The sequence below is a fragment of the Haliaeetus leucocephalus genome, unplaced genomic scaffold (genome assembly GCF_000737465.1).
Source record: "Haliaeetus leucocephalus isolate CR32 unplaced genomic scaffold, Haliaeetus_leucocephalus-4.0 Scaffold858, whole genome shotgun sequence".
NCBI classification, from domain to species: domain Eukaryota; kingdom Metazoa; phylum Chordata; class Aves; order Accipitriformes; family Accipitridae; genus Haliaeetus; species Haliaeetus leucocephalus.
Genome location: NW_010973294.1, coordinates 4091352 through 4119137, shown reverse-complemented (window position 1 = coordinate 4119137; position 27786 = coordinate 4091352). Strand labels below are relative to the sequence as shown.

Below are 27786 nucleotides of genomic sequence, written 5' to 3'. Positions count from 1 at the left end.
GGGCCCCTCACTGCAGGAAAGACATTGAGGTGCTGGAGAATGTCCAGAGAAGGGCAACCAAGTTGGTGAGGGGCCTGGAGCACAAGTCTTATGAGGAGCGGCTGAGGGAACTGGGGTTGTTTAGCCTGGAGAAAAGGAGGCTGAGGGGAGACCTTATTGCTCTCTACAACTGCCTGAAAGGAGGTTGTAGTGAGGTGGGTGTCAGTCTCTTCTGTCAGGTGGCTGGAGATAGGACAAGAGGAAATGGCCTCAAGTTGCGCCAGGGGAGATTTAGGTTAGATATTAGGAAAAAAATTTTTACTGAGAGGGTTGTCAAACATTGGAATAGGCTGCCCAGGGAAGTGGTTGAGTCACCATCCCTGGAGATATTCAAAAAGCGAGTGGACGAGGTACTTCAGGACATGGTTTAGTGGGCATGGTTAATGGTTGGACTTGATGATCTTGAAGGTCTTTTCCAACCTAAATGATTCTATGATTCTAAGAAGTGAAGAGCTCTGTACTTATGGGCAGATGCTCTGGTGCTCCATCTTAAATTCCAGCTGAGGTGAGGCTCCCTAGGACTAACAGATCTGCTCTCCCTCCTGTATGCCTCAAGCCATCTCCAAACTATCCTTTTGCTAGCTGGCCCGTGACATCCAGTGTGTTCCTCTTCCAAAATGCTGATCTCCAAATTTCAGCTTCTGCCTGAGGAATGTGACAGCCCTGGCCTGGCTTTCCCAGCCAGTTCCACTCAAGCTGGGGGGACTTTCCACAGAAGTGGGCATTGGACGTGGAGCTGCCTGGATTATGGAACTGCTGAGTTTGTTGAATAAGATTGAAAAAGAAAGTGTGACTGTAAGCATCTTGGTGACCAGTTCAGGGCTGGCTATTGGTTAACTTCCTCCTGCTGATTGCAAAATGCTTTTTGAGGAAATAAGGGAGTAAAAAGAAAAACAGACAAAAAGGTAATTTTGTTAGGCTCAACTGTATATGCGTGGACACTGTAGACTTTTGCTATCTGATAATGATCATTCTTTCTTTATCCACAGGCAGCTATTCCCTCTCCATAAGAGACTATGATCCACAGCATGGCGATGTTATTAAGCACTACAAAATTAGAAGTCTAGACAATGGAGGATTTTACATCTCTCCAAGAATAACTTTTCCCAACATCAATGATATGATCAAACATTATCAAAGTAAGTTAAATCAGTTAGTGAATTACTTAATAGAATACAGCCATTATTGCCTGTGAAGGAAAAGAAATGCTTTTTTGTTTTGTTTCAAACCTTTTCATCTTTTTTTTTTTTCCTAAATAACCCAGGCATGCATGCTATCAAAGATAAAGTAAAACTGGTTGGAACTCAAGTAACATTGTTATCATGATCAGACCTAATGCTGCTTGCTCTGTGGCATACCATTGTGAAATAAATAATAGCTTTATAAAACAAGTCATCAAAGTTACAATGATGTGACACTTTAGTAAGAATTGCCTGCATTGTAAATAAATTAATTCTGTATTTGAGAGTACATTTGTATTCACAATTAGCAGAAATATGTGCAGGCTTGTGAATGTCTTCTTGTATCTGGTGTTGAGTGTGGAATAATTTTTATTTTTCCTATAAATTTATTTATTTATTTATTAGTTGTCAATGGTATTTTGAAGGAAGTAAAATTCCATTGACTTCAAAGAAAGAAAGTTGCACCCACATAGAATGTATACATTTATTACTAAAAAGGGGGGGGGGGGCTGGGGGGGGGGAAGGTCAAGTTTCTACCTATGTTTTAGCTACAAAAGTGACTTCATTCTGCATAATCTCCTGGTGGATATCTCAAAATTATGGATTTTTTTAGTCTTGTAAGTGGGAAGACAGAGAAGACGAAAAATGTAGAACAGAAAATCACATAGTGATTTTTCAAAGCCACACTGAGGACTTGGCCATGAGATGTACTCTGAGTTGTTAGACATGTGTGGTAATTCATTGGCACAGCTGGAAAACCTGAGAATTATTTGACATCTGTATAAAAATTATAGCTGGTCAGTGTCTGGAGGAAAAATAATGGTGACCTGCTTATGCTTGCATGCACATGTGTCTGAAACCATACTGCAAGAAAATTTAATGACAAATTCAGAATACAGGTCCCCAGCCTGACTCCAGTGTGTATCTTCATCAACATACTGTCAGTAATCAGATCTTCTATTGCATTATTTGATACAAATTGTACTAAAACCCCTTAATAATCTGATGATAACCAGAAGCATGTGACACTTTATTAGATTTGTCTCTTAATACCAAATTTCAGTTCAGAGGCTCTTAAAGTTATGTGAAAGCACCAGAAAGGTTACATTTTCATCAAAGCATCTGATTATTTTGGACGTTATTTTGAGTTGGTTAGTGCTAACTTTCAGTTAAGTAATGTTTGTCTCAAGTCATGAGGCGCAGAAGTGTAACGGATTTTGTATTTTGTTTTTCCTTTAAAAACCAGAGCAATCAGATGGCTTATGCAGAAGGTTGGAAAAAGCGTGTATTAGTCCCAAGCCTCAAAAACCGTGGGATAAAGATGCATGGGAAATTCCACGGGAATCGATTAAATTAGTAAAGAAACTTGGAGCTGGTCAGTTTGGAGAAGTCTGGATGGGTAAGTTTATTCCTTTGAAACAAATATTTAAATCTGCTGAAAGAAGTGTCATTTCAGAGTCATTCAGAAAAACAGTGGACATGAGCCTGGTCCAATATACTTGTAAAACAGCAAAATCAGGCCCAGCATATACCTTCTTGTGAGGAGAGAGGGTTTGTGAGGGGGAAGATACCTGACAGAGATGTGGAACAAATCCTTTGGTGTCTTTTAAAAGAAAAAAATAGTGAATAAGCATTGTAATTTAGAAGGGCAAAGACAGTAAGGGGTTTTTTGGTTGTGTTTTGTGAGGGAAGTAGAAGGTTATAGTAAGATGTGACTCTCGATTCTCAAAATTGGTGGGCCTCTCAGAACTTTGTTTCAAGTTCGAAAGTGGTAAAGAACATGATATGAAAAAAAATAATGTCTTTTAGTGAATTATGTATGGGGTTTTCATTGTCTCTTGGTAAAGAAGACACTACAATGTAATGCATGGGACTGCCGCACTGGATGAAAAAAGGGGACACTTAATCCAAGATTATTGTCTGCCAGCTTGCTGCTTAGAAAGTGCATGACTTATGTTGTAAGAAAATTAGAGATTGATCACCCCCTACCTTGAATTATCATGCAAGTCCCCAATAATTAAAGTGTCATAAGACTTACAAGTTGTAAAAGTTAATATATACCTGGCAAAAAATGATAGCATTAGTTATTGTAACCATAATTAGCTTTGTTTGCTTATAAACAATATTTTCCCAGCCTCAGTGACTTCCTGTGGCGAGGGGCTATGACCAGTATCTGATCACGGTCTATAAAAATTATGTAATCTTTTTGCTTTTGAAATGTTGCTTATTCAGACATCTGAGTATTCTTTTGTGTTCCATATTGCATGTTCTGCCTACTATTCATTACTTACACATTTGTTACCAGTTACCTTCTTATTTGAGGTAAGATATACCTTCCTCCCCAAGTCTTCATTAGGATGCTTTTTCAGGGCAAATCATTCTCTTAGCTCTTCGCAGAGTCTCCTTTTTGGACATTATATTTAAATAGTAATAAAATTGTTACGGTTATAATAATAATAGATCAGATGATGATTAAGCAAGATTCTATAAGCAGGGCATTTCTGAGCAACTTAAAAGTGCATCCTAAAGCTTACTAGAAGCCACTAAGCTATGAAGGGAGCTTGGATGACCCATGGGAGTGTGGCAGTATGACAGGAATGTCATTGCTTTGAAGAGATACTTTCATTTAGAAAAGTAAAGCAGAGAGTGGTTCTTTTTGAGTCGCAAATTCCACACACACTACAGTGTCAATCAGAAAGCTCTAATCCAGTCATAGGTGCAATCTTTTGATATAAATCATGTAAAAATTGTAAGCAACACATCTGTATAATATAATACAGCCAAATTCAGCCTTTTATCTGCCTTCACGAGAAAAGGCTTAAGAAACCCTCTAGCTATGATATACATGAGCGACAATTTACATACTAGTTAAGACAAGTGTCAACCATTGTGGAGTTTTTTCTAATAAAGCAGGGCAAGAAATGTTTAACTGACACTGAAACGCTATGAAAGACTTTGCAGCAGAAGGTAATCACCTGCTTGAAAATGTAGATCATTTTGGGAAGTGATTACTGCTGCACACGCGCACACAAAGGCATAAAACTTTAAAAGGGTGTTTCTGGGTCAAGATGTTTCCTCTTGTTTGTGTCATTATTTTAACATCTAAATTGGGCCTAACCTCTGCATCTGAATTGCTGCACTGTGAGAAAAATTAATCTACTGTGAAAGCGATGGCTGTTTCCTCTTCTCTGCTTCCTTTCTGAAGTGAGAGAAGTTGATTTGCATGGCTCAGGTCCTCTCAGATCAGGAGCATGCTTAATCTTAGAACCAAGGAAGTTCAAGCTGGAAAAGATGTATTAGGTCACCTGTGTGGTGCAGGGTATCAACAAACACTGTGTATCGTAATGATCAACCAGGGACTTCAGGAGTTATGTAGAGGTACTGAGAAATAACCTAGTTGTTATGCTCTCCTGTTTAGAGAGCTAGTTGTTACACTTTCTCCTCATCTAGAACAACATTATTTTTCAGCCATAGTGTGAATTAGAGAGAAATATTGTCCCATGGTTTAATTACTAAATAAATTTCTTCTTGATAAAGGGTACTTAGAATTGTGATTTTTGAGGGAACAGTGTCCTATTCAGAGGAACTGGGCTCCACAGTAAAGAGAGAAACAGAGCTACGGGAGAGAGGCCAGCATAGGCCCACAGAGATGATGAAGAGACTGGAGCATCTCTCCTGTGAGGAAAGACTGAGAGAGCTGGGACCATTCAGCCTGGAGAAGAGCAGGCTCGGAGGGATCTCATCAATGTATGTAAATACCTGAAGGGAGGGCACAAAGAGGATGGAGCCAGGCTCTTCTCGGTGGTGCCCAGTGACAGGACCAGAGGCAACAGGCACAAACTGAAACCTGGGAGGTTCCCTCTGGACATCAGGAAACACTGTGTGTGAGTGACCGAGCACCAGCACAGGTTGCCCACAGAGGCAGTGGAGTCTCCATCCTTGGAGATATTCAAAAGCTGTCTGGACATGGTCCTGGGCAGCTGGCTCTAGGTGGCCCGGCTTGAGCAGAGGGGTTGGACCAGATGTCCTGCAGAGGTCCCTTCCAACATCAGCCATTCTGTGATTCTGTGATATATGGGAAGATAGAGATAACACTGTTACTGCAATGTGAATATATGCCAGCATATCTTTTATAGTCTTTTCTTTTTAGTTTGTGCCTAAGTACTCTTTGGGATTCCAAGTCGACATCTTCCTCTTGCACATTTTGGAGGGAGTTAGCTTATGTTGTGGGAGGACTAAGAAAACCCTAGGGACAAAAAGCAGATCCCAGTATCCCCCAAGCACTCAGCTGTGCTCCTGTGTGACCAGTGCAGAGAATCTTTGTCACTTACGAAGCGGGCAGGTGAATCTCCTCCAACTCTGAAGGGTTTTTTACACAGAGAAAACTTGCTATAAAGGACTGTCAATTTCCCAGTTTTGTCTATCGCTGCAAGTGCATTTAATTTCTTTCTTCATTACAGCTATGTGTAATTTTATACATTTTACAAAGACTTTCTGGTTTTAGGCTACAAAGTTAGTGTTTATGTGTGTGTTTCGGGCACCATCTGTGTGGACATGATAGATGAAAACAGCATGGCAGAGTTGTGTTCACATTTTATATGCACCGCACCATGGAAGCGGTTAGAAAGCTGCAGCCTGTGCTTTCTGTCTTCACGTTTAATGGGCTGTATGGAGATGAGCTAGAGATGGAGCTACTGTTGCATTCCTCTGTTCTTCAGCTGAGAGATGGCTGTAGTTGGTGAAGGAGGAGTGATGTGCTGACATGCAATAGGGTGAGAGAAGCCGCTGTTCCTCGGTTTCTTCCCCAGTACCTCCTGCAATCGTAATGGCCTGAGACATTATCTGGCTTCTAACAGTGTCATACCTCCAGAGCTCAAAGAAATTGTTCCCAGTATAAGCTTGCAGGGAATTACTGCGAAAGCAGAGGAAGGAGAAAGCTGGATCTTGCAGGCTTGTTCACAAAGTTGTTCATCTTCAGTCCTGGAGATCTGGTCAGAAACAGTAGGCTCAACCTCATTATTGTCTGTTATAAATTCGTATCACAGCTTGGCCTGGTTAAGCCCATGCAAGAATCTGGGGGCAACCTGGCTGTCCAAGATACTACTCTGTCAAAATAATCATAATCAACTCCAAAATAAATACCTGAAACACTAACCATTTTGGGGGAAATCTATTCTAACATGTAGGGAACATCATGGCGCTCTCTGTAAGACATCCTCACATTCCTCAGACTTGCATACTATTGCTTGTATCACATTTAATTTTTAACAGACGTCTAAACTGCGGAGAGACTTGCTTCCTGCCATGAGATGACAGGGGTTTTGACCATGGAGTTCAGTGCATCTGGGCAGCTGCTTTAGTGATGTTGATGAACCAGAGTAGCACTGCAAAAGTAGGGTCTATGTTTTATGCATTTTTGTTCGTAGTGTGCACTGATATGATGTGAACCATAATGCTCTATGGTATTAATAATCCATGAAGAGAATTCTCAAGCAGGGCTAAGAAAAAAGTTAACAAGGCAAATGGAGCCATTATAGTGTGTTTTATTAATGAGACAAGCATTAATTTTGCTTGCATCTCATGTGTAAAAGATTCTCTCATTTGGTAACCCCCAAATTAGAGTATAAGTAATATGCATTTTGGATGTGTATTTTCTTATGCAGCTGTTAGAAAAATCAGAGTAAATCATACCACAGAAACACTGTTATTAAAATAAAAGGCATCTAAAATGAACCAAGAAAACTTGCTGGTACATCCCATCAGTATCAGAAATGGATTTTTACAGTACATACATGAGCTGAATGTTAGTTACAAAGAATCCAAATTTTATGTCAGGTGTTCTAGATGTAAGCAAGAATTTCATTGCTTACCTATCTTTTTGAATTCATGTTCAGGCAGCAAACTGACCATATGTTCATTCATATCATATGGCAAGGAATACCATGACAGAGCAAGTGCTCGGTTTACACCTGGAGCCAGGTTCAGTTCAGCCAAGGCAGATGTTAGCAAAGGCTTCAGAGCCCCAGGTACTGTACAAAGTGGGTGTGATGCAGTGCTGTAGCCACCCCTTCCCACAGCTCCCTGTGCATCACTGGAATGCTTCTGTGATGCAGATTGAGCATTAAATGTGCTGTCACTATCTGAAGAGCTTTGAGGTCACTAATTTTCCCTCCACCTGCACAAAGGCTGCATTTTCTTACCTGTACAGTGAAAATGTGCCTACAAAGCAGACGATCATTATGGAAACTACCACAGAGTTTCTCACAGTAATGATAAGTGACCTGGCATGAGGACTAGGACTTTGTTAAACTGGGTTGGTACAGACGCATACTAAAAAGATGCTACCTGCTCTAGATCTGATGTGGTCCTCAGCCCAAATCAAACTAACGCTGGTTTTGGTGGTAATGGGTGGGCAAGAGAGGTGACAAATTCCAGTTTTGCCAAAGTATCAAGGGTCCATTTTTTACAGATGGCGTTGTGTATGATCATAGAGTTCATGACCACCTTTCCTCAGTGTTTTGGTGTCCCATCCTTCCCGATACCTGATGAAATATATGAACATGAGAGAGATCAGGATCAATTATCTCTAGTGCTCTCATCAGCTACTTTGCTTTGTGTGTTACCACCAGAGGGTCAGGGTAGACTGTTTTCCTGCAGAAAACCTCAGTATGGGTGAGGTGTTGTTAGTAACACAAACTTTCTGTACGGAGAAATGTAGTTTGGTGGATCTCTTTAGTGAATGTAAAATACTGTTACAAAGTTAAAATGTTAAGTGTGTTGGTCACAATTGCTTCACAGAAATAATGATAATTAGTATGTTCAGTAGAGTAGTCAACAAGTTGGGAATGATACTAGTGCTCTGCTAGTGGTGGAATAGTAGAAACAATACAAATAAGCTTTCTTCTTCTTAAGCAGAGAGAGAGGTATTTAACATCCGGTTTTGTGATGAATATAAATTGTATACCTGAGCTTTAACAGCAGAATTTGACCTGTAGTTGTAATTTCTTATTATTAGATCATCCAGAGGCATATCACTGTTATGCTTTGACCTGACCGTGGTTGGAAAAATATATTTAATAATCATGGAGGTGAATAATTTGTAATAGACATAGTGGTTTTCCTCAGGTGATGATCCTTCTTTAAGAAAGGTGATGGAAGACCCAGTGGTTAGAGCAATCACTTAAGATCTGGAAATTAGTTCCTTGCTTTGCCACTGATTTCCTATGTTAAGATGATAAATAGTATAAGGAAATTGTGGACTCCAGTTTAGAAGTGTATCCATTGTGGTAATACTCACTGGATTGTTGCTGAATAAGGAAATGAGGCTATTTCATTGAGTCATGAAAGTTTACCTCTTCCGAGAAATTTTGCGATGTTGAAATGGGTATGGTGGGGGACAAAAGGCTGGGGTTTGATATTACTGAAGCATTCTGTAAATGTGAAATGTTAGGGAGAGGTTGTATTTATATCCCTCTCTCTCTCTGTGCCTTCTTTTCTTTTTCAAATTAGATGACTTCACAAGATAGATAAACTTTAGGAGCAGTACTTGCTACTCTATTGTTTTTTTAATGCTATTTTAACATTTATTTAATGTTTGGAAAACATTAAAGCAGAAAATAATTCAGTGCTTTTCTCTTTACTTTGCTTTTGATACAATTAGAATATTACATTAGAAGGTTTGATAAACAGAGAAATGAAACAACCACAGTCTATTCCACTCTTGGCATGGGCTACGTGATAAGAAGTTATCACGTTTGAAATCTTGTTCTGAACACTGCAGGATTGCAATCCTGGCAGCATATCTTTGTTGGTCATGAGAACGCTCATTCGACTGCACTTTCCCGTAATGCTCTGTTTTGAGCACTGAGGGTTACAGAAGGGATTATAAGCATGAGACTAGCATGCATAAAATGGTTATAATCATGGCATTTAAAAATGCTCCAGAATCTTGCAAGCAATCCATGGACTCTATTAGATTCTGAGACAGTTTACATAGACATTCATTAAAACATTTCTTGACTGTTTGAACATTTTATGGGCTACTTGTAAATGAAAACTTGGTATGAAGATAATTTGCTTTCTTTAATTTTTTTTTTTCAGATAAATTATTTCTAAAAATAGGGAATGGATTATTTTTCACTGCAATATTGTATCAGCTGCAAAATAAAAAAGAATTCTAGCATAAATATTTGTGCTACATCTGGCATTTGCTCTCAGGCTCTTAGCTATTACTGGAATCCAACCTCACCTGCTTTACAAATTCCTACTAGTCGGGGTGCTGTGCAGCGCAGAGTGACTTCAAGTGCACTGATTGTATTCCCACCTTTTAGGTTACTATCATAACAGTACGAAAGTGGCTGTGAAGACTCTGAAGCCTGGAACGATGTCTGTGCAAGCCTTTCTGGAGGAAGCCAACCTCATGAAAACACTTCAGCATGATAAGCTCGTTAGGCTTTATGCTGTAGTGACCAAAGAAGAACCTATTTATATTATAACAGAATTCATGGCAAAAGGTGAGAACAACATTGGATCTGCAAAGCAGTGTTTTAGGAAACTCTTCTGCTTCTCCTAAATTAGTGACCTTTCTTTAAAAAGGAAGGAATAAAAAATGAAAGCTTGGGATTTTAGCATTATTCTTTTGAATGCTCTGATATAAAGTGAAGGAGCATCTATCCTAGAGGAGGGCTGAGGTTTTAATTTTATGATTCTTTGCTTCATTTGTGAAATAAGCTTTTTACAGTTTTCTTAAATATAGCATCTTTAATTTTCAGATGTAGAACATAACCCCCAAATAGCTCTGGTTCCTTTGGGCTCCCTACCTAGCTTTTGTGTCTGGTGTCATAGCAAGGCAATTAAAACAAACCTTAGAATTTGCCTTATGTGGCCCTTGAATTGATAAATATGTGTGTAGCAAGGTGAGTGATGAGTGGTCCTGCAAGGATCACTGCACTACTAGAAAAGGACAACCTTTATTAGAGCATTACTATACAAAGTAAGTGAGGCGTCTTTCTCAGATTGTCTTGGGTGGTATTTTTAATTAGTTTGTTCCATTTTCAAGGAATTCTGCTGGTAACTTCATAAACAAGTGTTGAGCCACTTATTCTTTATGACTTGGAAACGATTAATATGTGTGATTCTCCTAGACAGCTTTCCTGATAGCTGGCAGACTAGGGTACTTAACCAAACTCAACACCACTGAACTGGTGTGATGGGAGTTTTCCACACCCATGAAAACTGCAAAGCTTTGATACCTGACATATTGTACATGTAAAGAGACCGGCTTACTGTAGTCAACTTGAAAATACATCAAAACACTTCACTGCAAAAATTTTGTGATCCAGAAAATTGAGGACCTGGTGTGACCTTTATTTTGGTAATAAGCTGCACTGACTTAATCTTTCTTTGTTGTCACAGGAAGCTTGCTGGATTTTCTGAAGAGTGATGAAGGAAGTAAATTGTTGCTTCCAAAGCTAATTGACTTCTCTGCTCAGGTAAATTTTAAGAAATATGCTCAAAATTAAGGGGATTTATTTCTCTCTGAGTCCAAAACTCATGCTGGGCAACTTTATCCTAATTTTCTTTTCTTTTTTTTTTTTTTCACTAAAAAGGAATTTAATTTTCAAATAAGTTTTGGTCTGAGTAAGTAAGGCTACTTGAAAGGAGGGAATAGGTAAAAGATGTTTCAAAGGGAATATGTGAAGTTAGGCTTAGCTTTTAGATGCTGCTGGTGACCTGCTTGGATGGCAGTGGTACCCTGCCTGGATGGCAGTGGTACGCAGCCGCTTACCTTCATGGAAAAGCGGTTTTCACTTTGAGCAGCTGTGAGTTGAAAGTGTAAGTACAAGTTTGTGAGTTTGTGCTTATCAGATTCCTTCAGTGTTAACAAACATCTCATGTTTACTTCTTAAGTTAGGTCCATTTGTCAAACTTCTCTGTTAACCTCAACAGACTATTGTCGGTTTCAAATTCCTATGTAAATTACAGTGAAATAAATGAAATCCAATCAAATGATGTTTCAGGTACTAGTATCTGATTGATGAACCATGATGATTGTTTCAAAAGTATTATACAAGCTATGCCATGTCATAAACAAAAACTGTAGAGAGACACCCCAGGGTGATTTGTGTGTCAAAGCCTGAATCAAAGGTGCCTGGACCCCAGTGTTTCGTCTCGGACAGTTACCAGCATTAGATGTCCAGGGAGGCATGTAAGAAAATAGAGTAAGAACAGCACTTTTGCAAGTTGTAGTTCATGTTACTACTAGGTAATGAAGGCATTTCTGGTAGGTTATTGTTTCACCAACCTTTTGGTCTTTTTATTCTGCATTAGAATTTACAGACTGTTGTACCCTATTACACTGACTTGTTACAATTCATGAGGAAAGATGAGAAAACTTTAAAAAGAAGTAATAAAACATTAGGGATTTATAAAAAAAAAAATCACTATAAGATTATTATATAACTGTTTTATATAAGTATTGCTATATAAATAAATATAAGATTAGGTATTAGGGAACATTTCTTTACCGAGAGGGTAGTTACACACTGGAACAGGCTTCCTAGAGAGGTGGTAGATGCCCCAAGCCTGGCAGTGTTCAAGAGGCATTTGGACAATACCCTTAATAACATGATTTAGCTTCTGGTTAGAGTGGCCTGAAGCGGTCAAGCAGTTCAACTAGGTGGTCGTTGGAGGTCCTTTCCAACTGCAACTATTCTGTTCGATGGTATATTATAGATCACATATTGTTACATAGATGTTCAACATATTAAATACAGATTTTTATTTAACATAGATTCAATGCGGGAGCTGTTTTTGCTGTAATTGTTGGTTCAGTGTAGCTATAGGCTTTCTAAGTTTTCTGAACTCTTTGGGTAACTTGTCCTTGAGAATTTAGTGGAGCAAAAGCTTTATAAATGTGGAAAACCTACTGGATCCAAGGTCATGGTCTGGAGAGGTCAATAACAGTGGGCAGAAAAAAAAATGTAGCTTCAAAAATAGTGTGTAAAATTCAAGGGAGAGAAGAACATCTGTGAGCAGTGATATGAAAAGAGACCCAGGATGTGGAGAGGAAAGCACATGTCGTTTTATAGCAGGCCTTTTTACTGGAGTTAGGGATGTTGTGTTCATTTTAAATGAATAAAGTGTTTTCAGAAATTTAAGGCTTAAAAAGCTTAATGAACTAGAGAGCAACTCTAACTGTGTACAACTTGGGTAAATCACTTCCAAGATGACAGGGCTCAGCAATTGTCATTTACAAAGCTTGAAGGTTGAGTCACTTGAAATGGACATCACTTGTCACCCCGATCTGACAGCAACCTCTCAGAGCCAGTTCCTGTCCTCGGCCTCAGAGGCCAAGACCTTGTGCAGCACAGGTGGTACGAGAAGTCCCTCTCGTCACATAGGATGTAGACTCCCGACAGAAATTCCTGAGAGCGAGATGTGCATTGCGTTGCAGAGTGATCTTAAAGGGGTGTTCAGGAAGGCCTCTCTGAGGATTTCTAACTGCAGCTCAAACAAAACTTTGGAACAGAGACACCGGCATTTTTCTTACAGAAAGAGTTTGTGGGGTTTTTGACCACATTTGTAAAGAGCCCTTAATGCCACTGGGTAATAACAAGACTGTGTGGTATAGACTTGCAGGCTGCGTGTGGTTCTCAGACCAGAGATTTCCCTCTGACCACCACAGATGTTCCACTGGTCTTCTCTAGCTATGACAGTCTGAATGTTAATTGATGGGTCTTCAGGGCAAAAGACAGACAAAAAATATTTTCAAACTCTGTTAGCCTACTGCTAAGGTAATGGTAATTTTACTGCAGACCTGTGGATCACACTTTTCCAAAATGTAGGCTGTATACAAAAGGAGAACATAAAATGTGTCTAGTATTTTTTGGTATGACTCTGGTTTGTACAAATGGAACCCTAATTTATTCTTACAGCAGTGATGTTAACCTCTCTGTACAGCCTAAGGGGAATGAAATTTGGAGAGCTATGTTAAGAAAGAAAAAAAAAATGGTTAAAGGAAAAAAAAAAGCATGGAAGGAAGTTCATGGTGAACTACTTAAATAAGATCAAGCATATTTTTTTTGCCTTGGTGGACACACACTTGAGCTCTTCATGGCTGTCTAATCACACCACTCTGGCAAGGCAGTTTACCAGGCTATCCCAGCTTCTCAGAAAGACTGAAAAGGCAAGAAATGAGGATTGGCTTACTTTTCCTCTCATACATCTGTGATGTTGCACAAGGCTGACCTGCTCCCAACCATGCTACACAGCTGCCTCGCTCACATCCACATGTCTGCACACAAGATATCTGTTGCAACAAAAATTGCTGAAAGAACCCGACCCACTGCCGAAGGGTATGTTACCGATGGACTTGCATTGCAGCAGGAGGAAAATGGGCAAGAAGTGGTCCCACTTAGTATGTTGTCTTTTTATCCAGAGGAATGGCCTTTGCCACCTTACAATGGCCTTGTCAGATAAGAAGGGACTGGGAATGGGAGAAAGGGAGGCGGGGATATAGTCTCTGTAATTATCAGATAGCTGAAGAATGTAGTGCAGGTAGTTGAACATAAACCCCCAGCTGAAGCCAATTTTCCAAGTGGTGTTGAAGAGCACTGCACGCTGGTGTTTCCATTGCCAGACTGCTGTCAGTGCTCCACTCCCTGACTTCATAACACCTTTGGCTTGAGTAGTCTTGAAAGAAATCTGCATTTACAAGGGGTGAAACATTCTGATTTTGCAAAAAGAAAAGTAAGGACTGCTCCCCCAGGTGAAATAAACACCTTTTAAAAAGATAGCATTTTTCAAGCAAGTAATGAAATATACTCCTACTCTGCTATACTGATTTTGCTGCTTTGTTAGCTTAACATCCACACTCACTGATTGCCATTTTTGACAGCAATAGCTGAGTACTGGGGACAGGCTTTTTCGTAGGGCCTGTAGTGATAGGACAAGGGGTAATAGTTTTAAACTAAAAGAGGGTAGATTCAGGCTAGATATAAGGAAGAAATGTTTTACGATGAGGGTGATGAAGCATTGGAACAGGTTCCCCAGAGAGGTGGTAGATGCCCCATCCCTGGGAACATTCAAGGTCAGGTTGGATGGGCCTCTGAGATACCTAATCTAGTTGAAGACTTTCCTGCTCATTGTAGGGGAGTTGGACTAGATGACCTTGAAAGGTCCCTCTCAACCCAAACCATTCTATGATTCTGTGATTCTACACTTACATCTAGTGACTACTTTAGTGGACAGCTGTGGATTCAAGATTTTTGTAGGGTTTTTTTGCTGTACTAACAATCACAGTTTACAAAATTAGGCTTGTGGAACACATGGCAAGAAAATGCTTGCTAGGAAGGTGGTCCAGCTTGGTTTCTAAAGCAATCTGCCCTCTGAAAGAGCTGAAGTTTCTCTTTTGTATTTTAATTAATGCATATGAGTAGGGGCTGGAGAAATCTAGTGTCAGCTATGCCCTGGCAAAGTTGATTTTGGCCACAGGAGATGAATGCTAGAAGTCTCTGAAAGGAGTGTGTTTTAAAGGGAGCTGAGTTTTGCAAATGTCTCTTCAAGCACATGCTACCTGCTTTAGTAGAGAGCAGAGCTGTGGCATGTCCTGTAGAAGTCTGCAGAATTGTCAGTATGTCGGACGTGCCAGAAACAGCTAGGAACACAGAGAAGGCAAAATCTGATCCCACTTCCCTGCCTGCGTGGCAACTGCCGGTGCGTGTGTCAGCAGCACAGCAACCTCATCGGCCGGTCTCGCAGCTGCTGTGTGTCTGGCAGGCGTTAGCTGAAACAATTGACAAGCGGTTCCCCTTCCTGGGGCTTCTGCTTGTCTGCCCAGGGAACCCAAAGGTTCTCTTAGCTGTTGGTTCCCAGTTACGAGTTGGAGTGTAAACGAATTTCATCGTTTTATCCATGAGCTACACTGCCAAATCTTGCTAATGCCAAAACTGTCCACGCGCAGACTGCCTGCCTTTCCCTTGGTCACCCACAAGCAACGGCCTGGCTCCTTCAGCACTAAAGTGAGCAGCAAACTGGGCTTTACTAGTTGGTTTTTGTCTTGTCCCAGAGGTAATTTACCCAAAGAGCTCCCGATTCTTTCTTTCAGTGTTCTTGAAACTGTACTTGCTTCTGTTTGATGAGATCTGCTGAAAATGTACAACGCAAACTTGGTGAACTTTTTGCATGTCTAAACTCTTCCTGCTTCTTATGCAAATCCGTTATCTACCATGTAGCACACACAGGCATGGCGGCTGTGGTTAGGAAAATTATATCAGTTGTTACTGAACATACTCACATCATACCTTTCAAACTGGTCAAAGCTTTGTCACAAAACCAGTCTTCCTTCTTTCCCATGCAGCACTGATACTTTCATTAATTCTTCTATGATCTACAACTTTATTGGCAACTCTTATCATCTTCTTTCTGCCTTCTAAGGCTACAATGCCATTAAAATAACAATAAACGTAGAATAAAATTGCTAGAGATTTTTGATGCAGTGTTTTAATCCCTCTCTCCCATCTGTTTTAAGAGGAGAGGGGAAAGTCCTAAGTCAGAATTAATTTTAACTCTTATTTGGCATTGGGAGGTTTCCACTGCAGTCTCGCCATATTCCTTTCCAGGTTTCTTTCATTTTTAATGATACCTTCTAACATTCCAGTGCATAATTACATACGTTACTTTAATAATCCTTTTTTTTCCCCTGTGGGTCTGCTTTGATTACATAGCTGTTTGACTGGAGCAAGAGGAATAGGTTTTTGCAGCCTTTCCTGACTTCACCTTTAGGATAAGCACTGCTGCAAACTGAAAATTGATGTTACACTAATATATCACTTGAAGATTAAAATGTCACTTTTTCTCAACAGTTTTCAGTTGCCTGATATAAAGGGTCTACGCCCTCTTCATAGACAAATAGTCATGTGAAGATGAACTCCCTTTTTGAAAGCTCTGTGATCAAGGAGTGTATTTTATTTTATTATGCATTTGGACATTATTGAAAGGAACCTGGTTTTGGTTAATCCCAGACCAAAGACAGCCCTGTCCAGATCAATTAGATGTGTCTGCTTCAAACTTTTCAAGACTGCAGACTGTTTTTAGTGAGGCTGTTCCCTAGGAACTAAGAATTGCCAAATTTAAGGCAGTGTGAACCTCAGGAGGTGCTCCATTATTTCCTGTGCTTAAAATTCAGCAGCAGGATGCTCCCTCCCACCGTTAAGTGCTTTGCCCTCATCTCCAGTCTGGTTTTCAGGCTGCTTTACCTGCTTTGGCAGGAGCATCCCGCTGAGCCATGGGCCTGAGCACCCCGGGTGGGCAGCTGTGAGCAGCTGTGAGGCCACTGTCCCCCACCTGTGGAGCAAAGGACGAGGGATGCCCGTGCACAGCTGGACTCAGGGGCAGCACCCCAGCCCCAGTGTGGCCCCAGGGAGCCGGCGCAGTGGTTCAGCTTCACTTGCCTCACAGGCAGCAGCCATACAGAGGGGAATTTTGAAGCTGCCTTTATTCACGAATCCCTGCCTTCTACTGTCTGCGGTTTCACGTGTAGTTTTATAGTACGGATCGGGTCCTGAAAAGAGTAAAAAGCCCCATCTGCCAACATAAAGGGAAATCTTTTAAAAGTATACCTAAACCATCTCTAAGTAATTGTTTCTACATGATTTTGGTTTAAAATAGGGCAGGAGAGGATTGGAGAGGTTCTTAGACTAGTTGTTTTTCAGTATTTTGGAAATTGTAGGTCATGCCCTTCTGGTTTTTTCTCTGAGTTGACTTCATTTGTAACCAAAAAAAACTAGGCCAACTTTAAATACTGACTCATCACTTATGTTTTTTTCCCTGTTTTGTTTGCCTGCTTTGCAGGTAAGTGGGGATGTGTGAGTTTGGATTTCCTGACAGTTTTCACATGTCTCATAAACCACTCCTATCCACTTAAACTGTCCTAACCCAGTTCTTTCCCTTTTCCATCCTGTGTTCTTACTCCTTTGTAATTCATGTTAACCACGTGTGCATCCTTGGCCTTTCAGTAGAGACTGAAGCAAAGGCAGGTATTTAAAAACTTCTCTGTAGCATTTGTATGTAGTCTTCTCCATCTGTTTGATGTGAATATTTTCCTTGGTCTTATCCTGTTACTAATGCGCCCCTACTTATACTTACTATTTGTAGCACTTTTGTGGGTGGGGTCTCTGAATTCTGTCATATTGGGGTATTTTTTTATATGTTGTAATTTCTGACCATGTATGATTTGGCCAAATTTTTCTCATCAGGCACTGTCTCTACAACAAATATGATTTGCCCTTGCACTTATAATTGTTTTCTTGATGGTGTGGTTGTTCCTGAGATGTTTTTTTCCCATGAGGTTGCACCTGTCAGCCCTCCAGGTTGTTTAACTTGCTTTCCTGATTAAAAAAAACAACATTCATATTTTGCCATTCTTTCATTCCCTTTCATTTTCATTCCACTCTGTTTCATGATCCCTGCCATTTGGTTTTCTTTCTCAACATGATATAGCACATTATCGGTATGATGTAAAAACATCCTATCAGGTTGACCTTAAGCAAACCCACCTGGACTCTTTAGTATTCCAGTTCCACATTATTACATACAGCCTAGAAATGTGCAAGCAGAATCCATTACACTGTTGCCATAACCCACTCTCTGCATGAAGAAACAGCATTGCAAACTATGTGTAAAACATGGCTTGTTTGAAATAACTCCTGCAAAAGAGGATCAGACCTTGGAATGGAAGTTGAAATCAAACATGCCTTTGAGTTGAAAAACGGAGCTATGAAGGAATCTAGAAGTTCTCTGGTTTTGTAGCAAAAAAAACCAAAACAAAACAGAAGCTGAATTTCACCTTCTGAAAAAAGGAAAAGCAGAGAACTGTCCATCCTTTGATGTGCTGTTTAATGTCAGCAGTGAGGTTTCACCGAGGAAATCTGTGAGTTGTGACCAAGTGCTGTATCCTCTCCTGAAACTCTGGTTTATTAGGTTCTCCCCTCCCTGCTTCAAAGTCCTCTGCTGCTTTTGCTGCTTTCTCCAAACACCTTCAGAAGCTACAAAAAATGGGTCAGAAACTAGGGAACGCGTGTTTTCAAAGCAACGCTGTTTGCTCCATGCTTTTGTTACTATTTTCTTTCAGGATTTTGAAAGAGTTTTATACCTATTTGTGAAATGACCCACAGGTGTTCCGGAAACTCAAGTAATTACCCTGTTTTACAGTTAGAAAGAGCAGAAACAGAGGAAAGAGCACTGCCAGCTGAAATGATGCCCCAAATGGGTGACAGAGCTGTCTGCAGAACTGCAGCTCCGAAGTCATTCCTTTCTTGCATGACTTTTAGCTGAAGATTTACAGGGCAGAGGCTGTCTTGTGGAGTGATTTATTTCTTCCAGAAGACTTTTCTTCTATTCTTACCCTGGGTTCCTAGTATTTAGAGATTTGTTGGTTGGTTGTTTTTAAAAGGATTTAACTTGGGTATTTCTAGAAGCGTGTCAGTAGTTCATTAAAGGTAAAGGGGAAACTGCACCCTTCTTGGTAGTAATGCTTGTGCAGTATGGGCAGAATCCTCTCTTAAAGGCCACAAAACATATTCCAGAAGTCCAAATTAGCTTTCCCATCCTACTCCTGAGTAGTAGTTACATGTAGCTGAACAGTCTTGACAGGTACCAATGATCATTGAAAGAGGGGGGGAAAAGGCTTTAATTCTCTTTTGTTCCCATGAATTTCTCTACCTTTAACATATCATTTGGCAATGAAAACCCAGCAATTTATGATAAAGAGTTATCACATGGGCTCTGGCACCCATTCCCTTGATCAAAAAATCCTCTTTTCTTTTTTCTTTTCCCACAAGCAAATGTTTAACGTGACCAGATGTGTGAATTCAGTTGTCCAGTTGCTGTATTTCCCCTCCTTCTCCCATTCAAAATTCCTTGCCCATTATTCTTTTCCTACTCAGGAATTTTTTGCATGCCCAAATGCTTGCACGTACGTGGCTTCTTTGACTTTCTCTGATTCGCTGCAGTCAAAACCATTGTCCTGGAATTTCATGGAAATGTAGTTTGTATTTGCTGAAAGCATAATGAATTGTTTGATGTCACATTCTTCATCTGTGACTAATCAGATGATGACTTCAGTGAGTCTCGCACAAATAAGAGCGAATAAAATGGTCTTTCCAATGGCTTTGCTTGGTTGGCCTTGGAAACTAAATATTGTCATCACAAAAGTCTTTTTTGTGAAGTGGTTCTTCATTCCCCTCCAGCAGTTCGCCCGAATGTTAAAACTGTGCAGGGAAGTAGGAGGAAAGTTGATTCCTTTGTGATGGTTGATGTATTTTTGGTGACATTAGTGGGCCTGTCTGCATTTTGGTTGTATCTGCCTAGCTGGGCAGTCCAGTCTCAGCATTGATCTTACAGCAAAACCTTCCCTTTTATCTCTCACTCCTCCCCAAACCCAAGTAATGGCATGGGAGGAGAGAGAGGCAGAGTGGGCTCTGAATCAAATACGACTCTTCTATTTTGTCTGTAAGTCTCTAGTAAGACTCTCTTATAAGAGAGAATAAGGCAATTATTCACTAGTAGCTGCTTCCTTCATTATAAAACGTCTTACTTATTTCTAGAAAATGTGAAATGCAGGTGTTCATTCTCTTCATCATCGGAGTTTCCTTCTGGTTTAGTGTGAGAACCCCCCTGCGTTGTACAAGGGCAGCGTAACGCCCTGCTCTGAAGAATATATTGGTTTGTAAGAGGAGGTTTGCAGTGGAGGGAGGTGGGAGGGCAAGAGGCTCTATTTTTCCATTGCCTAAACTGAAAAAGAGGAACGAAGACCATGTGGTTTTGTGTTGTAAGTGGTGGCAGTGTGTGCCTTTGCAGTTCCCCTTGGGGACTTTTTAAAAATGGATAAGCAGAAGCCATGTTAATGTTTTCTTAAAGTTTGGTCAGGTGCTCCTGCCTGCTTTACTGCACGGCTGAAACGAGCATCTCTGGCGCTGAGAAGGGATCCATGCACTTGTCTTCTCCTGAGGTGGGGAGGAAGGAGCCCGTGTAAGAGTGTGCTGGGGACTGGCACTGGAGAAGGACCCTTCCTGCTTTACTGCTGCTTCATTAGCAAATCTGAGAGCTTGTGCATTCTCCAGACCATATGGCCAAGAGCGAGCTGTCCATCACCCGCCCACAGACATCCTGGAGAGGTACCTGCGGCACAGGTTGGACCGCAGGCCTTGCCCGGGAATGACCCATCACCACAGTCTCACAAGGAAGAGAAAAACTGACAGCTCACCAGCGCTGGGTTTATTTTTCTGTTTTCCTAGCTCCTCTTAAACTTCTGGACAGAATATGATCTACATAGCAGTTTTATTGCTCTGAGTTTAGAAACTATTATTTCAGTTTCTTTTTTTCTGTCTGAAAAGTAAAATGTTTTTCTTCGGGGACGGGGGGGAAGGTAGTCTGGGCAAATACTGAAAAAATCATCCCCAGTGCATATTTTGAGGACGTTAGTCATCTTTAATTTGGTTTGGAAATTAATTTGGGCTGCTGAAATACAAATTAAATTTACGTATGATAGTATCTGAGAACTGGCTGTTGCCAAACACTCCTCATGTATGAACAGGTACATGTTGTTGTAGAAGAAAATAAAGATAAAGTTGTTTGCCCTACCTTAGTAATTGTTTCCTGATTGTCCAGGTAAATAGAAAGTTGTTGTTGTTTTCTTAACTCTCTCTGCACTGTTGCTTCATCAGTCCTTAAAAGAACATCTGTATCTTGTTTAACTTATTGATTTCTTCCATTTTCTTAGTATTTGGAAAATAAACTGGTTAATAATTTGGGGAAGAGAATATTTTAGTAGAAATCTTAGGAACATTTTAAGATTTTGTTTCAGGAAGTGTCTCTAAAACATATCTCTAATCCTGCCAGCTGTTATTCACCCAAACAATTCTTTTGAAGCTGCTACTGTAAGTATAGTTTTGCAGGACTGGATTACACATAGGTTTTCCATGGTAGTCACCATTTCCTTCTTTCCATCTAAAAAATGCTCCGAAGATACTGGTAATGAATAAATGGAGGCAGCTTTGCTGATACCTTGAAAGAACAGAGAGCTCAGGCCTGCTGATGGTGTTGTGTGGCGTTGAAATATCAAACCAGTTGTTTCTTTGGTTACAGATTGCAGAAGGGATGGCATACATAGAAAGAAAAAATTATATCCACCGAGATTTGAGAGCAGCCAATGTTCTGGTTTCAGACTTACTGATGTGCAAAATTGCTGATTTTGGACTAGCGAGAGTCATCGAAGACAACGAATATACAGCAAGGGAAGGTATGTATTTTTATTTTTGTCTTTAAAACTTCTGCCTCTGGGAGGCAGTGAGGCTATATCTAACAATAATATGGTCACCAAGGACAGAAAATGCCATGATAACTTCCTAGAGGCAGCGTTCTAATACCAACAACTTGAAAATAGAATAAGGAAACAAATAACCTTTCTGTGTTCCCCAGGCTTTTTGAAAAGTTTATTTTAAATAAATTTGAAGAATGAAGACAATTGAGACTACTTAACTGCACGCAAGTTTTTCTGAAGTGAACAAATTAATTGCACAGGCACAGCTTCCATCTCACTGAATTAAATGCCAAGAAAATATGGTATTTTCTCTTCACATCCTTCAATGCCATAGGCACCTCCTTTCACTTAGGGAAAGGAAGGAGCTGTAGGGGTTGTAGTTGCTGGTAACAAGAAAACCTTTAGCAGAACTGCTCATCTTTTGAAGCTGCTTTAGAACCTGCAGCATTGATCTGCATGTTCAGCAGCATTGCTGCTACGTGTAGGGACACTGGAGGGCTGGGTCATGTCCCTGTTCAGCACACGGATGGGAGGTAACGCAGCAGGGTCAGGACTGGCAAGAGGGGAAATCATGCTATTAAAGATATTTGTCTGGGGTTTGCCATGTGTGTTTTGCTAATGTTGTCAAGGATCCTTTCAAGAAGTGCGTAGTCAGTTTGCTGCAGTGAAAAGTTTTTATTTATGGCTCTGTGCACAGATTGCATTAGGGTAACTTCGGAGCAGGTTTGTTGGCTGGCTTTCCCCCCTCTCATTTTAAAGACGGTACATCATATTTTCACACAGTCTGGATGGAAACTGTGATAATGTAGGACAGGAGCGGAAGAACTAAAGTATGAGGAAGGAAGAGAAGAATGCACTATGGTTGAGATTAAAGGAAGATGAGCTATTCAGCAGTCACTGGGTAACAGTAGTTCATTCAGTAGATCACAGGGAAGGGTCTGATTAACCAGTTTTCAGAGGTACAGAATGCATATCTGTGGTTTTTAGCTAGCTCTGGACATTGTATATTGATTAAATGAACTTTTCAGGTTAAAAATTCTTTATGCTGAGTTTCTTTGATGTGTTTTCTGCCATTCAGAAAAGTTTCCTAGCTTACCTGGTATTTTGTGCCAGGATGATAAAGCAGGCTAAAAAGGGCATAGAGAGAATCTGCTTGTATTACTCTTCGTTGTCTGAAGAGCTAATGTAATATTCCCCAACAAAGGCTGCTGGAACTTTATTTAAGTGCAAGGAGTTTGCTTTTATATGGGATTTTCTGGAATCAGTTAATTAGATGTGAAAGACAGTATTTTAGGATATGACTTTTTAAGATGTGACTTGCTACTGCTTTTGCATCTATGGCTGAATGTGAAATGCGTTAAAGCGTATGTTGAAGCTAGACTGACTTTCTTTCAAATAGGAAAACTTAAAGTCTTGCAAAGTTCCAGGTGGTGGGAATTGTAAGATTGCTGCCTCACCACTGGGCAGAAGGAAAATTGGTGACTATAATTTTAGCAAAAATTCACCATACCTAAGAGTTAAAAGGTGCAATCTAACTTTCGCCATCTTATTTGCACCTCTGACACAGAACACGCAGTGTGGCAACATGCAACTTTGCAGCACATCTCTGCTGATAACTCTTGGACAGAAGGAGTTGCTGGTAACTTTGCTAATTTAGGGGTATCATAGGCAGGTTGTTTAAGACCTTTTAGTGACTTGATATGGAGTGTTTAAATTTGCCTTTGACTGATTTGAGACTACTTTTTTTTAGGTGCAAAATTCCCTATTAAATGGACAGCACCAGAGGCAATTAACTATGGATCTTTCACTATTAAATCTGATGTGTGGTCATTTGGGATTCTCCTGTATGAAATCGTTACATATGGAAAGATTCCTTATCCAGGTATGGGCATGTGTTTATACCGTTACTCTGTTTTTGGTGTTAAAAAGCAAAGAAAATATGCAGGGAAAGAGCTGGCATCTGACAGTAGTGACAGCAGTGATTTGGAAAATGTCTTGCAGGTAATGTTATTGCTTTGAAAATGTATAGTCACCGTATGTGTCAATCACGTGCCTCTCTGTGGTAAATTTTAGCAAACAGACTAATGGCACCATGAACACATAGTCATTTTTATATATTTGAAAGGTGTTACAACTGCAGCAAATGCTGCATTGTCACAGATCCCAGCTTTACAGTCAGCAACACAGTCCCATAGCGAGGATGCGGTGCTACAAGTTCTAATGGTGCTGGGTAAGCTGCTGGAGTTTTTAATATTGTTAACATGTGAAAGTACTAAGAAAGCATGTTTTCACAAGCAAATAGGCTGTAATAATTTGTCAGTGTTAGCTAATCTAAACAAATATGAAAGCAGACCCTAAAGCAGTGCTGTCATACCGCTAGGAATATTTACTCTTCGTTGTTCCATTCAGTTCAGGTATGAGACCATAGAGGAGTACATCAATTATGGCTGCATTAGGTAGCTGTGGTTATGTGCTTCATGTTTCCTTTTTCTTTCTGTTAAACAAAATACATATTAATGTTTCTAGCACACAGAGATGAAGGGTATTTTTATGCACGCAAAATTGTCACATCTCAGGCATAGCTGATTAACTCCAGGCAGCAGACTGCATTCATTTAAGCTTACTGAGGTTATGGAAAATTGACCTAAATTCTCTTATCTTGTGGGCAAATGGGGAAAGTACAGCCACGTTCACCTGTACTGCACATCTCATAGATGGAATAACTTCTAAGAAGAACCCTTAGGATCCTGCAGTTTACAGGCAGTAAAGGGAGAGCAGATATTTCATCAAAGCAAAGCTTTCCCAGTGCTTCCAGTGCAGCAGCTCTTGCTGTTTAAACAGTGAAAACATTTTCACCACCACTTACTGAGCAGCTGGAATTCTGCATCCTGAACTGCCAGAGACGGCAAAGGGGCAGACCCGAGTCCCTGAAATGACAGTAGGCTCAACGCCTCCGGGCACAGGGAGACCGGACCTCCCACGAGACTCGGGCAGCGGGGAAGGGGTGATGGCAGCCAACTTTACACTATGTTATGGAAGAACATATCAACTTTCCATATAAGAGGTAGAGCCAAACCAGACATTCTCATTGCTCAGTAAGGCTCCGGTCCAGGAAAGCACTTACTTAAGCTCAAGAGTAGCCCCCTTAAACTTCAAGAGGTGATAGGGCTGCTTGCACAGCTAAGTGTTTAAACATATGCTCTGGGTTGGTTTTTTAGGTAAGGGCTCTAAAATATGTGACTGAGTAGCACGTCCTCCCAAAGTTATTCTAAACACTGCTCATGTCCCCAGGAAGGATCAGATGGGAGTTGTGTGCAGCCGAGTAATGCACAGTCCTTCTCATGGTCAGGATACTTTTTTTCCCCATTAGCATGTGCTTATGTATCCTGAAGCTGAGCTGGGCTCACAAGGTTATTTCTGGATGCCTTGAAAATTGTCCTTCCCTGAGCAAACCTATGAGCTCACCTGGAAACCAGCACTACAAAAAATACAAAACCCAATCCAATACTTCATTCTGCAGCTAAGTCTGCTCTCTCTTTACCTCCATAAAACATATCATATTTTTATTTTAAGAACAAAATCAATCTGTACAGCAGACACAGTGCTGCTATACTACTGTGGGAAAATATCCCTTCAAGGGGAACTCTGGGCAATATTTTTTTTAAATATGGGAGTATTTTTATGAGCACCATAAATAGGCCATACACTGTGCATTCATTTGTCAACCAGCAAGTAGAGGCGGAAGCCTCTTGGCTGCATATAGGAAGATTTTAATAGTTTGCAGGCATTGCTTGCATTAAATTGGAAGAGGGATATATGTCTATTTTAAATAGAAGTATAAATTGAAATAGCCTGTTACATTGAAAGTTGATACTGAAGAATCAGAAGGGCAGCAAAATAAATGGGTGACCAATTCACTTTACCTGAAGAGATGTGACAGGTTTGGGCAAATTACCCCAGCATGGCAAGAGTAACCTGGTGATAGGTTGTAACCAGCAGCCACTGGAGAGAAACGGTAAATTGATTTTTCAGTTCTAATGGGAATGCTTCAAAACATTATTTTCAATTATTAACCAGCTCCAGCAACGAGGGAGTATTCAGCGTAAAGCTGCATATGAAAACAGTTTGAGTTGAAACTGGAAAGTAGTTAATACCTGTAAAGAAAATCTAGGTGGGCAACTTGGTAAGAAGCATTTCCAGCCAAGAAATTTGGAGCTTTTCTGATCTTTGTTCTTAAATTCCAACAGCTGTTTCTCTTCCTAAGAAACTCAAAGCAATTAGTGGGACTATAGTTTCAGGAACTACCTCTGAAATATAAAAAAGTATCTGAATCTCTGGTCAAATGAGTTGAAATCGTTGTTAAAACTAATTTCCAGGTGATTATATAGTATGTCAAACACTGGCAACATCCATACATGCATTCCAATTATGTCTGCTGGTCTTTACAAGATAGGCCACTTTCTGTACAGTGGGATTCTTCCTCCATACCACTGTGTTCACATAATTTCCTGGGCTCTAACGCAAGGAAATATGTCTTTATCTGTGAAACTTCACAGGTACCACAGCATAAATTAACAGACATGCACCAAACCTTTAGAGCTAATGTCCTTTGCTAGCATTTAAGAGGGTGTAACAAACATGCATGTGGGATATATTTCTTTTATTGATTAGGATGTAGCTATGGTGAGACAGGTAATTCTCTAGCCACAAAAAAATAAAAATTAAAAAAAAGGGAAATGTTAAACAAGTAGCTATTTTGAGAATGCTGCTTAGACTGTGGGGTAGACAGGTAAGCCTTTTTGTTTTCAGTAAAACCCCAAACATGTGCAAGTATGTTCATGATGTATTTATTATGGAATACTGATAAAGGTATTTTCCTTTTTGTCTTGTGAACTTAGAGGGTTATTTAACAGATAGTTTTCCTGCAGGTTAGCTGAAACACAGGCTTTGTCCTTGGCATTCAGAATGTAACCATCAGTCCTGCAGACACTAGATCTAAGCACTTCCTGTACTCCACAGTACTTAAACTCACAGCATCAGCCCCTTCTGCACAAAAGCCCAGTAGCAGCAGTCTCATGTAGCAAGCACACAGTTAACTAAGACTTTGCATAGCGTGAATAACTATTTTACTGCATACACTGTATACAATTCATTTCTTTAAGCTCAAGCAGTCAGATCACTGTTGTTTATAAAATGCTTTATTGACTTTCTTCCTATATTTATTTTGTCTTTATATAGCAGTGATTCCTTATTCTGTGACAACATGCCATTCCACTGCTGCCTTCAAAATACTTTTTTTTTCTACACACATGTGCAGTATTGGCTCAGGGAAACTTCACTCTTTCTTCCAAAGAGAACTAAAAATACAAAAGATGTTCCCAAAGTAAGCACTCTGATCCAGACTCAGATTACATGGCTGACGGTATTTCTAGAATAGGTTAAAGCCAAAAGGCTTGAACTGAAGTCAGCTATATGAACGATAGTCATCTTGAATAATCAAAGTAATTATAACAGATAAAGTTGTCATTTGGTTGTAATTCACATGTGTCCTTACCTGCCAAGTGGCTTAAATCATAGGTTTAGTAGTCAAGATAACACGTACCAAGATCCGCACAGTCTGCAGCAACAGAGCTGCACAGTCACCAAGTCCTTGGGGGAGCACCACGTCTGCATCTCCACTGCTGACCTTGCTCGGAGCAGGACCCGTCCTGCCTCCTCTCAGCAGAGTGCAGCTGCTCTCCCCGCACCGCTGGGGAACTGGTGTATGCAGGAGCAGTGAATGTCACGTGTGCATCTGACCAGATGCCGAGTTGCCTGAGAAAACCATGAGAAACTGTAGTCTTAGGCAGAACTGCGCCACGTGGAGCATTGAGCCTGAGGAGCGGCCAGCGGCTGTGGGGTCTGGAATAGCCTTCACAAAAGGGCAAGTCTTCACTGGTGGTACCAAATATCTAGGCTGAAGCACAGGTGCTTCCTGCATGCCCAGTCATCAGAAGAAACAGCATTCATTAGAGTACAGAAAGCTTAGAGTCTGTGTCCTGGAGAAGGTAATCCTGGCACAATTACTCCACTGGGCTGTGTAAGATTTGCAGAGGAAGGGACAAGATGAAAGGCAGGTTTCTGGGTAGGAAGTGGTGAGCCTTTTTGTTGGCCCTGGCATAGCTGACCTTCTGAGAGTAGGTGTTGAAATAGTTCTGTGAACCAATCTCTCAAGGATTTAAAAAAGGGGGGTGGGGAGGTGGGGGG

General features: G+C 40.5%; 1 protein-coding gene across 2 annotated transcripts in view; it reads left to right on the top strand.

The window, feature by feature from the left end:
- The window catches only part of LYN (LYN proto-oncogene, Src family tyrosine kinase), a 34268-nt gene that overhangs the window by 4077 nt on the left and 2405 nt on the right, over window positions 1-27786 (top strand). For both annotated transcript variants that reach the window (XM_010582934.1, XM_010582933.1), the window contains exons 6-11: window positions 1029-1178; window positions 2467-2619; window positions 9551-9733; window positions 10635-10711; window positions 21366-21519; window positions 23291-23422. In XM_010582934.1, the coding sequence (XP_010581236.1) occupies window positions 1029-1178; window positions 2467-2619; window positions 9551-9733; window positions 10635-10711; window positions 21366-21519; window positions 23291-23422 (849 nt within the window). The remainder of the gene's footprint in view (window positions 1-1028; window positions 1179-2466; window positions 2620-9550; window positions 9734-10634; window positions 10712-21365; window positions 21520-23290; window positions 23423-27786) is intronic.